The sequence below is a fragment of the Melopsittacus undulatus genome, chromosome 9, assembly GCF_012275295.1.
Source record: "Melopsittacus undulatus isolate bMelUnd1 chromosome 9, bMelUnd1.mat.Z, whole genome shotgun sequence".
NCBI classification, from domain to species: domain Eukaryota; kingdom Metazoa; phylum Chordata; class Aves; order Psittaciformes; family Psittaculidae; genus Melopsittacus; species Melopsittacus undulatus.
The window spans coordinates 42,286,716-42,303,516 of NC_047535.1; the positions used below are offsets into that span (position 1 = coordinate 42,286,716).

At 42.4% G+C, this 16,801-nt stretch overlaps 1 protein-coding gene across 1 annotated transcript in view; it reads right to left on the bottom strand.

Annotated features, from left to right (window-relative positions):
- FGD5 (FYVE, RhoGEF and PH domain containing 5) overlaps positions 1-16,801 on the bottom strand; it is an 89,751-nt gene that overhangs the window by 3,584 nt on the left and 69,366 nt on the right. Inside the window, exons 12-19 of the mRNA XM_034066430.1 lie at positions 16,239-16,307; positions 11,204-11,287; positions 9,914-9,993; positions 6,234-6,333; positions 4,686-4,823; positions 3,621-3,723; positions 1,846-1,976; positions 431-559 (exon numbers count right to left, since the gene is read on the bottom strand). Of these exons, the coding sequence (XP_033922321.1) occupies positions 431-559; positions 1,846-1,976; positions 3,621-3,723; positions 4,686-4,823; positions 6,234-6,333; positions 9,914-9,993; positions 11,204-11,287; positions 16,239-16,307 (834 nt within the window). The remainder of the gene's footprint in view (positions 1-430; positions 560-1,845; positions 1,977-3,620; positions 3,724-4,685; positions 4,824-6,233; positions 6,334-9,913; positions 9,994-11,203; positions 11,288-16,238; positions 16,308-16,801) is intronic.

A 16,801-nucleotide genomic window follows, 5' to 3' on the forward strand; every position in this document is an offset into this window, starting at 1 on the left:
CAGACTGCTTCCTATCTTTCCCTGTTAGTACTAGTGGGACAAATGTTCTGTTTTCAGTTGCAGAGCTACAAGATTCTCTTCTGCACCAGAAATGGATCATAGCACCATCTATTTTCAAAATATGTGGGAGTTACCAAGTAACCAGAGAATGTGGAAGGACCCTGAAGTCTTTAGGTGTAAATGTGTAGATGAAGCTTCACAGTTTATAGTAGCATAAATAGCAAGAAGTCAAATAATGAAGAGCAGTTTGTGAGGAGGGTTGCCAAGGTCCAGCTGGACGGCTCCCTGGGGACTCGGTCTGTTAGCACCAGGGCTCAGAAGTCATTTAGTTGTGACAACTGCCATTTATACCTTTCACATTTATTTGTGCTGCCTGCAGGGAGCAAAGAAGAGAACACAGGAAACTATTTCAAGTCAGATTGCACAGTACCTCATTTGCTATGTAGGTGTAGAGGACTTTGCCTTTGATAACAAACCATCGTTTCTTCCATTGTCTTTTGCCTCTCTTAGATCTGCTGAGGTAACCGCTGATGGTAGCTCCTTCTCCTGAGGCTGCCACCTGGAGCATCATAGGAGAAATCAGGATTTATAACAGCAAAAATTTTTCCCCTCCCAATTATGAGTGTTTGCCTCACACTAGACAACCAGGTATATGTCTGTTAAACTGTAGGTAGACTATTAAAAATAAGTAGACTATTAAAAATAAGTAGACTATTAAAAATAAGTAGACTATTAAAAATATTGAGACATAAAAGATGCAAGCATAGTATTACAAATCTTTTTAACTGTTTGAAGATTTCTGGTTAAACTTACTTCTTGGTGACTCTGGAAAATATGCAGTCATGTTGCTATTGAGTTCAGCAAGTTTACAGCTGTGTTCTGAGGAGCCAAACTTGTCCCCTTTCTTAGTTCTGGTTATTGGTTTTGTTTGGGTTTTTTTTTTTAATGTAGTGAAAGTACCTACTTCAGAAAGGGGATTACAGTCTTGTAGCTGAACACTTTCAAAGATGTGGGCTTATCTAGGACATTGCAATGGTTTTATATCAGTTTATGTTAACCACTTGACTATGACTTGGTTTCATTTGTGAAATAATATTTCTGAGAAGAGTTAACTCTCTCAGAAGTGAGATCTAAGCACTTAATGTTCTTAAAGATCCTGGTTTTGAGTAGATGGACTACACGCACACACACAATGCAGTGTATGTCATTAGTTACAGTAGTAAACTGTGATAGTACTGGATTTGGAAACAACATACAGAGGGTCAAAACCAGCTTTTGTAGCACTGTCAGAAGAGAAGACTGGAGCAGGGTAGGAGAAATTGGGAAGTATGTTTAGCAGCAGAACAGAAATGTTCCAAGACCTGGGTAAAGCAAGCTGGAAAAAGTTGTGGGGCGATACCATTGTGAGACAGTTCCTGCTGATAAACACATGCTGCCTCCTTGGAAATAGGCAATGCTTTAATGCCCATTCTTTCAGTATTCCATCAGTGTGTTTGTATTGCATGCTTGTATCCTTGCTCAGTTTCACCTCAGCATAAACAAACCTCAAGAAATTCCAGTGCCTGGGCTGTATAATGAGTTCAGCAAGATATTTGCCACCCTTTTCTCTTTGATACAACAACAAATACCTGCTGGTATCTACCTAGACTACATCAAGGTGATTGGTACCTTGTTTCTGAATAGCTGGGGAAACACTGTTGTGAAAAAGGATAAAAGTAATTGCATGATGAAAGTAGACCAGGGCATGGGCTGAGACCACTGCACACAGAATAGATTGTGGACAGAGCTGAACTACGAGCACAGTTTTCTACAGTTCCTTGCCTTTCTCAGGCTGCCTGGTCTTACCTCCATAAGAGCTGAAGGGATTTTCTTCTGTTTCTTAAAAGATGAATAATGCATATTGTGGAAGACAGAGGAGAAGCCACTGCTTGAACACCTGGATGAAGTTGGGGGGAAGCTCACACTCAGTGGCCGCTCTGCAAGGTTAAGAAAATTGAGAAATGGAAGGGGGAAATGGATGAATTGGTACATATCAGATTAGGGCTAAGAAACACATGCTAATGCAAGTGACTAAGGAAGATGCAAGTGTTACTCCATACCTAGTTTTTATCTTAGCTTTTCTTTCAAATTGCCCCTTTAAAAAGGTATGATTATCTCGGTAGATTTTGTGTCACCCTAGGTTAATGGTAATAACCTGCAGCTACTTAAATGAAGCCTGCAAGAAAGCTAACAAAACACAAAACACAGCTTGTTTTCTTCTAATTTAAAATTGGCTTTAAGCAAATGACTTTTCCATCTGTCTGTGTTCTGTAACACTTTTGCAGGATAGATTCACTAATTGGACATACTTTCTGTATGAACTATTCTGAGTTCTGCATGGGAGAGAGCTATCCTGCCAATCTCCATTAATCCCACTTCTCTGAGTTCTTATTTTCATGATCTTGCTTCTGGCAATGCACACTATTTGGAAGCTCTTAGTAAAGCACAACATTGTTTTAGCACAACTCTGAGTTACCACTTCTTGGACACACAGTGGCTTGGGGATGCTATTTTGTCTGTTGTGACAATATCTGTTCACATGTTTGCTTAGCTAGTGCTGAATTTCTTAAATCATGATAGAGAAAAAAAATTCATCTGTCTCCTCCACCTTTTTATCCTTGCCTGTATAGTGTGCCTCCTTTTAGAGACTCTACATGAATAGCTGTGCAAGAATGTTATTTCATGGTTGTTCTCTGTTCATATGTATGTAACCCATGCTCCCCCTTTTATCTTTGATTTGGATGTCTATTTAAACTGGAGAAGGGATGTGTATAGTAGGATAATTATATGGAGTTCTGGTTAGGCACTAACTCTTTTTGAATTCAGGCTTTCATCTGTAGACAGATTAACTCTCTGTGTGGAAAGCACTTAGTGACTCTGCAGTTTACCTCAGTATTGCTTTTTATAAAAGCTACTACATGGATGAGGACAGGGAGCAACTTTAAAGCCATTGTTTTATTTAAATGGATAATTCATTAGAAATTATGGAGAAAAGTTATCACCTATAATTACGTCACAGAATAGAACAGTTCAGTTGGAAGGAACCTCAGGGCTGCCCAAAAGTTAAAGGATGTTATTAAGGGCATTGTCCTAGTGCTTCATAAATGTTGACAGTCATGATGCATTGACCACCTCTCTAGAAAGCCTGTTCCAGTGTTTAACCACCCTCTGGGTAATGTTTCCTCATGTCAAGTCAGGACCTCCCCTGACAAAGCTTTGAATCATTTGCATGTGTTCTGTCACTTGATACCAGGAAAGAGAGATCAGCAGCTCTGTCTCTACTTCTCCTGCTTAGGAAGCTATGGAGAGCAATGAGGTCACCCCTCAGCCTCCTTTTCTCCAAACCCTGTGTCCTCAGCAGCTCCTTGCAGGACATAGTTTTTATTGTTATTCTGGTTCATCAAAGGCCCTCAGAGAACCTGCCTTGCTAAAACAGTTTTAGCTGTCATACAGCCTGGCACTCATGGGACCTCAATACACATGCCTCATGCTTGAACAGAACATGGTAGGCAGATCCTAAAGCCTCCCCATCATACAGACAGGAAATTGTGTCAGTTTTACCAAGAATGAAGGAATCTTACCTCTTTTCTTAAGTTCCCCATAGCAGTTATCACAGACTTTGGCTGCTTGATCTTTGAGGTACTTCATAGGGTACTTGTTTCTTGAACAATTTCGACATACAATCTGTTCCAGCAAGGGGAGATGCACATAAATATAATTTAAATGGATATATATGCAGGTACAAAACAAATCCTCTGAGCTGGCTGGGAGAGGAAGATGGATAGGGGACCAAATATGACTCTCTCCTAAAAATGTGGCAATTGGGGTAAGTCTGACTGAAATGTGATTGCTGTAGAGGTAAGCTGTTGTAAACCAAGCAGAATTGATCACTGTATTTGGTTGCACATCATTGCTGTACACCTCTTTCCAGGAATTTACACCTTCCGTACTAGTGAATCACAGAAAGACCACTTTAATATTACTCCTGCTTTCATAGGTTTGTTAGTAATATTGGTGGTTTTAAGTAAGCTTGCACATTCCTGCTATCCCTGTACAGGTTAATTTTTCTCTGTGGAATTAGAAAAAAGATTAAAAAATACAGCCATGGCTTAAAACAGGACTGCAGGTTTATGTGTAGGAACAAATCCCTAAGAGTCAGTGATAAAGGGACAAAACCAAGAAAGCTTAGATCCTTTTGACTTTAGAACAAAAGGCAGCAGCTCTTCAATGGAGCATAGAGGAAACTTTCCCTTTGGTCACTGATCAAACCATGTTCCGCTGCTGAGTTTTTTCACTCTTCTTGGAAGAGAATTTTAGCAGCTGCTATTAGGGACAGGACATGGACTACTGTGTATCAGGTATAACAGCTGGACTCAGCAGCCTTCAACTACTGGCCTTTGGGGGTTAATTTGATCCTCAAGGGAAGGTTACTGTTGTTCCTACTAAAATCATTGGAAACCTAATTTAGTTCTTAGAGCAAAGAACTTGCTCTAAGAGCTTAGTTCTGAAGACCAAGTTCTTAGAGCAAGTTCAGTGAGAAAGCAAATTCTGGTCTTGATGTTGCTACAAGTTTGCAGCAGTTACAGAGTGGCAGCCAGTGTCCTAGAGGTGTGCATAAAACCTTGAGAAGCTTGTACAGCTCTTACCTTCCCACATGAATGGCAATGATGTCGTCTCAAAGTGAGGGTAAAGTCACAGCCACAGTTCATGCACATCATGACATGGGACACAGGTACCAGAGTAGGAGGCCTCTCACCCAAGGGTATTCCAAGCCTTTCCCTTAGCTTAAATTCAAAAAAGAACAAATGAAGCATCTGCACTTACAAAGTCCACATAGTCAGCCCTGCTCTGTCACACACAATTCTCTCATTTATGTCTACCTTTACCTGCTAAGATACCTAAGTTTTCTAATTCCTAATGCACCTTGTAAATGAGAGCTGCTTCAGCACTGAAAGAGTGTGGCCAGTCAGTACACGGTGATGTATAGCCAGAGTCACAACAGGTAAAAATTTACATAGATCTATTATTGGCCAGTCACTGACACTTCCACATCAGACAAGGATCTGATTCATTGTTTATACAAATTGCAGGTAAGAACGTTAAGTTAAAGCCACCCTTTTATTAGCAGCCTTTGAAGTAATATCCATAAAAAGCTCTCATCTTTCAGTCAAAAAGGGCCCTTGAAAGTCATTTAGTCCAAGCCCCCGGTTCAGGCAGGGCCACCTAGAGCCAGTTGGCCAGGACCGTATCTAGCACTTTTGAATATCTCCAAGGATGGAGACTCCACAATCTCCCTGGGGAACCTGTGCCAACTCTCAGTCACCTTTGGAGTGAAAAAGTGTTTCCTGATGTTTGAGGGAACCTCAGGTCTTTCCTGTCACTTGGCACCACTGAGAAGAGCCTGACTCCACCTTCTTTGTAGCAGCCCTTCAGGTACATGTACACATTGATATGATCCCCCTGAACCTTCCCTTCTCCAGGCTGAACAGTCCCAGCTCTCAACCTTTCCTCAAGATGGCTGATGAAGAGATGCTTCATTCCCTTAATTGTCTTTCTGGCCCTTTGTTGAATTCTTTCCAAGGTTTCCATGTCTCTCACGTACTGAGAAGCTCATCACTGAATGCAGCACTCCAGCTGTGGTCTTGTCATCAGCCTTTTTAACTCGGTTAGTTTTATGTAGTAAAACTGAGGTTCTACCTAACCTAAAATAGCATTTTTACTATTTGTCAGATGCATTTTTAGTGTCCTTAACTGGGAGCAGTACAACTGAAATTGCTGCCATATCAGTCATATATATGAATTGTGCTGGTGCAATTAGACTGTTGTTGGTGGGTTTTGCAATGGCAATGGCTACTGTGTGTATGACATTAGTGTAACTACTGGGTAGGTTTGTTTTCTTAAACTTTAAAAAGTTTATAGGCATTTTTAGTTCATCTAAACTAATTACCCTTTAGGACAGAATAATCTTCCTCCAAAATTCCTATTTAAGCAAAGCCCACAGAGTATAGTGTGTGATTAACATTTCACTGGTGACCCATGAACGTTGTTGTTTAAGTCTGGCATACTGGTCTAAATTAAATTAAGAACATCTTGCCACTAGGAACTCTGAATTTTATAACCCTCCTCCTTTCCTCTCTCTGTCTCTCTCATCTCTCTTCTCCTTTCCAGCATTGAAAGACTTGGCCTCCTTTTACCTCCACGCTGCTGTGAAAAGTGGAAGCGTTGTGAGCTTTGTAGTCATCTGGGATGTGTCTGCTTATGCAGCTGTACCAGTCATCCCTTTCGGAGCAAGAGCTGTGGAATGAAATACAGCAGACCAGTCAATGCTATGCACAGCAGGGACTGAAACAGGGAGTTTCTGGGTCAGAGGAGAAAAGCTTTGTTTTATGAATGTTTGTTTTCCCCCACTACTGCATTTAACTGGTTGTTTTCTGACCAGAAATAAAATTGACTCTTTGACACATTCAGCAGAATGATTAGTGTAGACCCATGGTTAGGACTGTCACTGAGAAGAAACTAAATGCCCAGATTTTTTTTCCAAGTAGTCTCTGACTTTACTATAAGCTGCTCAATCCTGGATCACATAGGATAATATGTAATGTCTTTTTTCATGTCTGCCCTAGCTTTTAGGCACTCAAGGCATGTATTGTTGGCATGGGTTGCTCAAAGTAAGCGTGTTTATGCTCATCTCTACAATGGGATGCTCAGATGATCTTCATGTTGGGAAATACAGAATTCATGATGGAGATGGGAACGCTTTCATTTTCATCTGGCTCCATCACAGACAATCTCCAGTCTCGTGGCAAGAGGCCAGGACAATAATTTGGGGAGGGAGTTCTGCGTTCTCTCCCTCTGCTGTTCTGCGGGGAGGCCAGTAGTTCTCCAGACTGGCCCCTAGATGCCCCCTTTGCACAACGCAAAACAAGTGAGCACATCGTACTTCCCTACCAGTCCAGCTGTCCCAGAAATGCAGCAGGACTCTAACGTTGCCTGTTACTTCCCAGATGCTTTTGTTCTGTTACAGCCATAAGCTGTCTTGCCTGCATTAGCTGTTTTTCCTGCTGTGACTTCAAACTGCATGCTTCCTGTCCACCTAATACTGTGTACAACTTTAGCTGCTCCCAGCATCAGTAACGGAGGCAATGCAATTCAGCATGGTCTCCCCCCTAAGCCATGCCAGCCACTCATGTTAAAGCTACCTAGACTTTGCTGTAAAAATGAACAGTGGCATAATTGCCAGCTGCTTTTCAGCTGGGATTTCCTCACACTGTCCTCATGAAGGCACCAAACCAGACATCTGAGAACAATTTGTCTGTTGTGGTCTTAAAAAAATCCTGGGGGATGGGGGTGGGGACATGTGACACAAAAAGAGAGGAAATGCCAGATTTATCGAGGATCTCTGACTCAGCATCCCTCTGTACTTTGAGCATAAGCCCTTGTCTGAAAAACACCAGCCTCTATAAATTTCAAGAAGCCTGGAACAGAAACTCTGAGCCAGTGTAACTACTGCATATAGGTTAACCTCTGCAAGCCACAGGCCTGTGTTACAGGAGATCATCTCTGGCAAGAGCCACACTACTAGTCAGTCCTCTTTACTACCAAAAGTCCTGTCAAATTACCCTTTCTAAGAAACCTGAAGATGTCTCTATTTTCCAGACAAATCATGTTTGCAGCATGGAAAACACTAAAAGAAGTTTTGGCTTTAACTTTTTCTTGCTGATGCCTTTCTGGAAATTCTTTTCACTTGAGAATGAAGATATGATTTAAAAAACCCAGAGGAAATCATGGCCAATATAGTGCTGTAAATTAAAACCTCTTTGGGAAAGACAGGTAAAAGGGACAATCTGGTATTAAAAGTCTGATACCTAACTGGCCCCTTTAGCCTCTTCTCTACTTCCTTAAACATCTGTAGGCAGTAATCATAGGTTATTAGTGTCTAAATGTGGGAATAACACCTGTCTGCTGGTGAGTAAGATAAATGATCTCAATTGACACCAGCCTGTTCTTAATCAGCGATTTTACTGCTTGCATGAAGGCTCAAAGGGATTTTTACTTAACCTCTGATGCTCAGAGAAGCTCAGACGTTGATTCACCATTGACTCATTGGGTCCTTCTGTGATTTTTTGGCTGCATCTTTTGTGCTGAGCTGTCATATCTCTGTTGGCTCATATATTCTTCCTTAAGCAAATAGAGGGTCAAATTGTCACTGCAGTCTCCTGGATAGTAGGAGACATCCATGGAACACAGAAACCAGACTGGGATGGGATTTTGTTGCCATGCTATCACTGTCATTCTGCTCCTTTTGATGAGGGTAGCAGGCCAAGGATGTTGTGCAGTGGGGTTAGGAAGAGCATGCTGTCCCACTGGTGTCTCACCAGCTCTGCCAGCCAGTACAAAAGGAGGGGAAAAAATGTTCATGGGTGACTTTTACAGCAGCTTGGTCCCAGAATGAGCAGCACAAGGAAGGGAAGGGGGCTCTATCTGCTCTGGTGAGAAGCAGTCACTGTCTGGCTCTCATCAAAAGGGCAGCCTTAGGCCCTGATTCTGTCTGCTACCAAAGAAACACAGCTCATAGTGGCCTTTGGCCTAAAAATACTTTGTTTAGGCTTACTAAGCACAGACTTGATATGAGTACAAAAGGCCAAGAAACAACATAGCACTTCAAGCAGAACATCCCAAGCTTCTCCCTAGGGATGCCAACCTCAGCTGCCTGAATAAATGGAGCATCCAGCAGTTACTTCCCTTCTCCAGTACAGAAGGATTGTACATATCCTGCTTTTGTAACTGACAGCAGGTACTTCAGAAGTACTGTGTATGTTCTGAGGGGTTTGATGAGTGTACAGTTCTAAGAAAATCTCAGATGTCTTCTCATTTGCTGGTTATAAAAGGAAATGAATACAAAGGCTTTGACAGGTATCTGAGTACTGCCCACAGATGGCAAGTGCTCTGGGAAACCTGAGAGCTCCAAATTCTGAGTAATTAAGTACCCTCCCTGTCTTTCTATTGCACTGTGTAATTCAGGGAAGTCTGTTGTGGTTCCAGCCATGCTGTAATTGGAGGCTGATGGTGGAAAAGTCAGTACTTAAAAGCAGTGAAGACTTAATTTTAGTATCACTGCTAGTATTTTGTAGTGAACTACAGCTGAAAATCAAGTCAACCCTTCTGCTATAGCTGTAAGTAAATTGGCATGATAATTTTGGGCTAGAAGCATGAAAAAATACAGTACACTGCTGTATTCTGATCAGAAGCTGACCTACAATTTCTTTCTGACATTAGCTTGTGATTCCAGGCCAGGGATCCTGACTCCCAGTTGCAATCAGTATGAGCACTACACAAACTCATTAGTGGAATTCCTTTTGAGGAACCCATGAGGTTGCCAGTAAGGTTAAGTTTGGCTTTGTCATTGAAGCACAATTAAATTATTTTATATCTGTTACATGGTATTACCTAGTAACCATTTTTGCCAACAGTTTTGCAACCCTAGTGATATGAGGTAACAAGTGAACTATATAAAAAGGAATTAAAACATACTCTTAATGTCACAGGGGAAAAGTATGAAAGATAATGGAAAGCAGTTAGGCTTCTTAGTAACAGACTTTCTTCTCTTTCCTGTAAGATGTTCTGAAGACCCAACTGCTAGTCTTTACTCAGTAGATGAATTGAATTAGTTACAGTTCATGGGCTTCTTTGCGTTTATAATGAATACCTTCATGGCATAATCAAGCACTCAGTCATTGTCTGTCACAACAGCACAGACTGAAATTGAGTCAAAAAAGAATGAGGCACTAGTTAAGTCTTAGATATTGGTTAGACTAATGGAGAGAGACAGCTCTAGAATGTAACGTGTTCTGCCATGACTGTTTGGGAGCAGTACCTTGCGGACAGGGTCAGGCAGTATTCATCACATTCGATCTTCAGGACGTTTTGGGCCTTTTCTGTCACTGGACGGCTGACCTAGAAACAAATGCCATAAACATGAGTGTGTACATGAGTTAAACTGTCTATAAGCAGTACACCACAGGAGTTTCAGTGCGTATGGATCTGTGATGTCCCAGCCATCTGTTTAATATTTCAGTGCAAAGAGATGGGCAGGTAGGGTTTTCTGTCTTGCATTGCTGGTGTAATAAGAAATGCTCTCTACTTCAGTATGGTGGTAGTGCTAAAGGGAAAAAAATAATTTAATCCAGCTAGAAAAGTAAAGATAAAGTACCAGACAGGGTTCAATTTTAATGCAACAAGCTTGGGAGAGGTTTAGTCTGACTGACAAGTGTCAGAGCATTTTGGGCAGAAGTTTTGGCTGTTCTGGAATGAATGGAAATAACTTTCTTCCTGACATGCAGGCATTATACAGTGAAGCACTGCAGTGAATGCCAGTCTCCACAAGGCTCTGCAAGAGCAAAACAAACACTTAAAAGCTACAGCTCAGCTAAAACGTTCTCCCTGCCATGTAGTGTATTAGTTGCCTACTAGTAGCAACAGACACTAAGGAGAAACACAGCTTCATGGTACTAGTGATACTAGCCAATGAATGCTTAGGGAGTGTAAAACCGGCACAATTGTGTCCAGTTTCTGTAATGTGCAATTTAGAAATTTGCCGAAGGAAGAGACTGTGCTTATGTCATTGCATGTAATAGCTCCCATTACACCTTTTCCCCATAAAGTTGGCTGATCATTTTTTGAACCCATTAATGTTTTTGGTGAAAACAGTTGAAGGACACATGAAAACCAGGCACATGAAAGCTTATGTAAATTTCGAGTGGCAGGAGTTTAAAACCAGGCGGATTAAGCCCTAATGAGTATCTTGTAGGGAACAGCCATGCACTGGCTGGAGACATGAAGATAGGAATGGACAAAATGGGATAATAAATTTTTTCTCTCTCCAGTTTCATGATCAGATGGTAAATCTGATTTTAGCTTGCCTTATTTATGCAGCCTGTTGTACCATTATGGCAGTCATACTAAGTCACAGCCTTATGGCTAATCTTTTATATGTTTGCTTTATATTATTTTTCCTTCTATCTATCTGCTGTGAGAGGCAAGGGAATACCCTGATAACAGGTCCATCCTTTCTTTCCTCTTGCTGGATATGAGACATAAACCAGCAAAGCATTAGCAGCCCACTACAGAACTTTAATTCCAGCCTGTAATACAGATGAGGTATTACCTTCATGCCTGACACAGTGAAGGTCTTTTTCAGTCGGTATTTGCCATCCTTCTGGGGATATGTGTACAGCAGAACATCGTTCATCTATATGAAGAAAAACACTAAATCAGTAATTTGCAATATGGCTTGCAGGCCTGTGCATTACTCTTGCAGGGGATACCCAGAACAAGCAGTAGCTTAACTGCTAGGACTGTTACTAAGCCACACAGCTTAGCTCAAGACCTGCATTTCCACAAAACTCTGGGGAGTCTGCATCGAGCACTTCTTCCCATTTTTGACTGTCGCTATTGCCTAAGCAAGTAGATAATCAGCTCTTTTTTATTCATCTTGGGTGAAACAGCTGCTTGTTTTCAGGGCAGTGCTTCATCCAAGATGCAAAAGCAGGCTCTACATTTACTACCTGGCAATATCAACCAACTGCCCAGGATGTTGCAGCTCTGGCTCTCGAGAGGTCCCTCCTCCGAAGGTGAAGAGGTGATGAGGCAAAAAGGAAGTGGAAGTGAGGAGAGGTGCTGCAGTCTGGAGGACTGATTTAAGAAGGAATTGTTTGTGTATTTTGAAAGCAGTAACTACTTCACTGCTGGCAAAACTTTCCTAGACATCTGACAGCTCTGCTGAGTCTGTGGCCTGCAGCTGAGACCATGGAAGGGCAAAATGGAGAAACTTCTTTTCATTTTATGTGGAAAAAAAAATCTGTATCTTAACATCCCAGATATTTACATAATTCTCACAGCTCCTTGCAGAACGCATATTTTTCAAACAGCTTCATTCTAAATGGGGTAAGTTCTTCTCTGCTGTCTGCCTAACTTTATTAGTTAGACATTACTGCAGCATTTCACCTTTGTGCCAACAAATACATGAGGCCAGGGTGGACGAGGCTTGGAGCAACCTGATACAGTGGAAGGTGTCCCTGCCCATGGCAGGGGGTTGGAGCTGGATGAACTTTAAGGTCCCTTCCAACCCAAACCAGTGCGTGTCTATGAAACAGCAGAAGTGTACCTTGTAGGTCTTTGCTGGCCTCTCCTCCCCTTACTACTAGCAGGAATAGCAGTATCAGTGAACCTTAACATTGCCAAAGTAATGCTCGTGTGTATGCATTCTCTGCTTTCCTTGAATGGACAGGTCATGTTCTCTTGTTGTCTTTCCCGGGCCTCTCACAACAGTATCAATATGCATAAACTCAGTCAGCCCCCTGATCACTGTACTGGGATTCTGTGAGCAAAGATGTGCAAGGCAACGTAAAACCAAGGCACAGTGATCACTTTGTGATGCCAGAAATTCTCAAGAAATTAAGAAGTAGATGAAAACCAGCTTCATTTGGATTCCACTGTGACAAAGTTATTAAAATACAACCAATTGGATGGTAATACTATATTTTGGAAGGAAAGCTGTGACAGAGAGATGCAAAGGAGGGAGAAGACTAAAGAATGATTTGTCAATAATCATCACAGCAATAATAGAGAGCAGTGCAAGTTTTCTAACTTACAGTGTCCAAATTTATTGATCCCACCAAGCTTATCTATGCCCTCCTGAACTGCTGGCATCCATATGTAATGCACTCTCTAAAAGCTTCTACCACATGTTTGTCTTTTATGAATGTTTTAAACAGTAATTCATTATGAACCCTGTGGTGTTCTATTCAAGTCTGTGTTAAAACATCCCCCGAGTGTCAGCAAAGCAGCTTGAATGTGTGCTGGGGCTGCATTTTCCAAACTCTGACTCCAAAGCCTCCTGTACTTCAGCCCCACCAGTTAGAGCACTGAACAGTCTCCCATTTGATAGCAGCTTCCTGCACTCCACTTGCAACATAAGCAGCCTTTGTAGAGAAATTCTTGGGAGGGTGAGATAAGAGACAGTGTCTGAGTTGCTAGGGCCTGTGTTTGGGGGGCAGTTAGGGAGCCTGCCAGTGTCAGCAGCCCATACTGTGCTGCAAAGAGGCCCCAGCATCCTTGTAAACAGAGACTGGACTCAGGAAACAGGCACATAGCAAACATCCTGCCAGGAAGCACCAGATTCAACAATACCAGCAGCATGGACAGAACAGCCAGCTCAAGTAACCTTGTGATACAACATACACCCACAGAAACACATGCACATCAAAAGCCCCTAAATGTGTGTCCTACACACTCATGCCTATGTGGGCTTTGCACAGACATAGATCGCTCCTTATGAGCATATATCAGAGCACAAGCACACACAGCACCAAAGCACACCCTGAACACACATGCCAAGTAAGAGTCTGGGACACAGCTAATTTCTGTGGCATATTCCAGCTACAGCTTTAGTTTGGTGTGCTCTTCTCCTGGATGTGTCAGGGTTACATTCTCAGGGTTATCCTACAGTGTATGCTTCTCCACTGAAATTCTCTCCAGGTCCTGAGCTTGATTTAGCTTCAGTTAGAGGAAGTTCATTGCTAAGAACTTCAGGGATTGCTGTTTATGTAAATCTAGCTTGGCCAAGTGGATAGCCAAGGCAAATCCACTTATTTCAGCCAAGCTACACCAGCCTCCACCTGTGCAAGTGTTTTGTCTGAGCTCTGTGAGTGGCAGCTCACATGTGAAGGATCAAAAAAAAAAATAAGGCAGTTCTGCAAGAGGTTTTTTTATTACTACATTGGGACAAATTTCCACCAGATCTGGCAGTGGCTGCAAAGGGTTATCATACAGTCCTTAGAAGAAAAGGGCTTCAAGTAAATGTGGGGTTTAAGAGATGGTGTTTAGGAGATTATTCTAGTCTTTGGGGTTTATGTTTTTGGGGGTTTTAACCACACAGTCTCCCCAGGCATCAGAACCAAGACAGTACATCAGCTGGGCTAGATACACTGCTGGAAGGGTGTGTTCATGCAGGCCTTGGCTGTTACAAAAAGGTATTGGCAGCGATTAGTAGGGCCTTAAGACTGATGCAGTGAAGATACTACATGTCAAGATGAAAATACGTTGCCATAACTATGCAATAGTTGTCTTAATGTATCCACATTAAAGTATGCATGAGTGGTGGTGGCACAACAGAGAATCCACAGCATTAGCAGTGACAAGCAGATAATGCAAAACCATTGAGGTGTTAATGCAGGAATTACCATATTCCACAGTGACTGGCTTTCCAGCAATTTTGCCATACTCCTGAGGAGCTTCAGGAGTACAACCAGAAGGCTGTGTTGCCATTCAGCGTGACCTGGACAAGCTGGAGAGTTGGGAGGGGAGAAACTTGATGAAATTCAACAAGAGCAAGTGTAGAGTCTTGCATTTGGGGAAGAACAACCCCATGTACCAGTACAGGTTGGGGGTTGACCTGCTGGAAAGGAGTGAAGGGGAAAGGGACCTGGGGGTCCTGGAGGATAGGAGGATGACCATGAGCCAGCAATGTGCCCTTGTGGCCAAGAAGGCAAATGGCATCCTAGGATGCATTAGAAAGGGGGTGGTTAGTAGGGCAAGAGAGGTTTTCCTCCCCCTCTACTCTGCCTTGGTGAGGCTGCATCTGGAATATTGCATCCAGTTCTGGGCCCCTCTGTTCAAGAAGGACAGAGAATTGCTTGAAAGAGTCCAGCGCAGAGCCACAAAGATGATGAAGGGAGTGGAACACCTCCCTTATGAGGAGAGGCTGAGGGAGCTGGGTCTCTTTAGCTTGGAGGAGACTGAGGGGTGACCTCATCAGTGTTTACAAATATGTAAAGGGTGGGTGTCAGGATGATGGAGCTAGGCTTTTTTCAGTGATATCCAGTGGTAGGACAAGGGGCAATGGGTGTAAACTGGAGCATAGGAGGTTCCAAGTTAACATCAGGAAGAACTTCTTTACTGTAAGAGTGCCAGAGCACTGGAACAGGTTGCCCAGGGGGGTTGTGGAGTCTCCTATGTTGGAGATATTTAAGGCCTGCCTGGACAAGTTCCTGTGTGATGTACTCTAGGTTACCCTGCTCTTGCAGGGGGGTTGGACTGGATGATCTTTCGAGGTCCCTTCCAACCCTTGGGATTCTGTGATTCTGTGAGTAAAAAAATCATTGAACCTAAGTGCAGGCATTTGCCAGTAAGTTTGCAGCTGTTTCCAAGCTCAAATCACCTCCACCACAACAGGAGGCATAACACAGGAAGCCAGAAGTGGTTGCAACTTTTATGTGTTAAAGCAGGAAAGAAGCAAGTGTTATGTGCCCCTTATTCTTGAAAGTGGCTACTAGGGTTTAGTCTAGCTTCACCACTTATTTTGCATGACAGCACGTTTTGCCACAGCTTGCCTTTCTGACTGAAAGAAAGAAGGAAACGCTGCTTCTGAATACTGAGAGCATCTATTAGCAACAGGGCAGTGGCTACTGTAATGTCTCCAGCTTCCAAGAGAAACTTCTCTCTTTGCAGTTAACATCTGTGTTTGAGCAGCTGAACTCTTCCCAGGAATTAAAAATAGTTTCTAATCTAGAAAGTACCAGAAACTCACTTCTGTGCTGTCTTTGTTCCTGTAATACTTACAGCCTCTTGTGACCTTTAAGCTGATAGAACCATTTTGAACTACTTGAAACGTATCTCAGTTTATCCCAAGTTTAAATGAATTTCATTTCAATGTGTTTTACCAACCAGATATCTGATCTCCCTTTTAAATTCTCTATATCAGTTATAATAACTAGGTTTCTGACATTTCAGTATTTGCCATAGGTAGTGGATTATGATGGCAGTTACAAACACACCAAGAGACAAAATGGTAACAACTTGGAATTTGGTCCCAGCTTTAGCCACAGCTCCAGGATGTTTTTCTAATACTAGCAGAGGTGAGTGTTTGAGAGATCAGCATGGAAGCAAGTACCATCTGTTAGGAAGTACTCATCAGTAGGCTTCAGAGGTACTACTGCCAAGATCACTGTTTCTTAAAACTAGCTCCTGGAGACTGTGGGATGGCCACTTTCCCTACAGCCCTATTAGCAACAAAAACTGACTCAGCACATCTCTGCTGGTGGTTAAATGACTTGCAGCATGAAAGTTTTCTGCCAGGGTTCAGGGCTGCACATAAGTGCAGGAGAAAATATGAAGCAGTAAAAATATAAAAGCAGTCTTACCAAGAACAAGTGCCGAGGGTGTCTGTGTTTGCCAGAGACTTTCATCAGTGTTCCCTCTTTAACAAAGATCTGAAGGAGAAAACAGCAGACTGTAATCCTGAGACTTCTCATTCTGAATCTTACTGAGAAAAGAAAATATTCCTCCTGGGGAAAGAGGTACTCTCACTGTTTTCATCAGCACAGGAAGAAGTAAATAGCTCAGCACTTGCTTCTAGCCTTACTCGTCTTTGCCTGAGTTAGCCCTTCTGCTCTTCATGGCTTGCACATGTATCAGTACTGAGTTGGACAGAAACCCACTAGTCTCAGTCCACTGCTTCTTTACTGTGGACAGCGCTTGGAGGTAACTGTCACAGACTGCAAAGCTGACATGTAATGGGCTTCAGAAAATAACCCTTGTCCTTAAAAATCCACTAAAATAAACAGACCAAAAAGAAAACCTGAGACCTTGGGTTTCAACACACTACATCCACATAACTATGCCTGCCTACATAGTCTGTACATACTTGCAAACAATACTTTGTTGGTCCATGCTCTTACTCTGTATGTAGATAGGACTATGTATG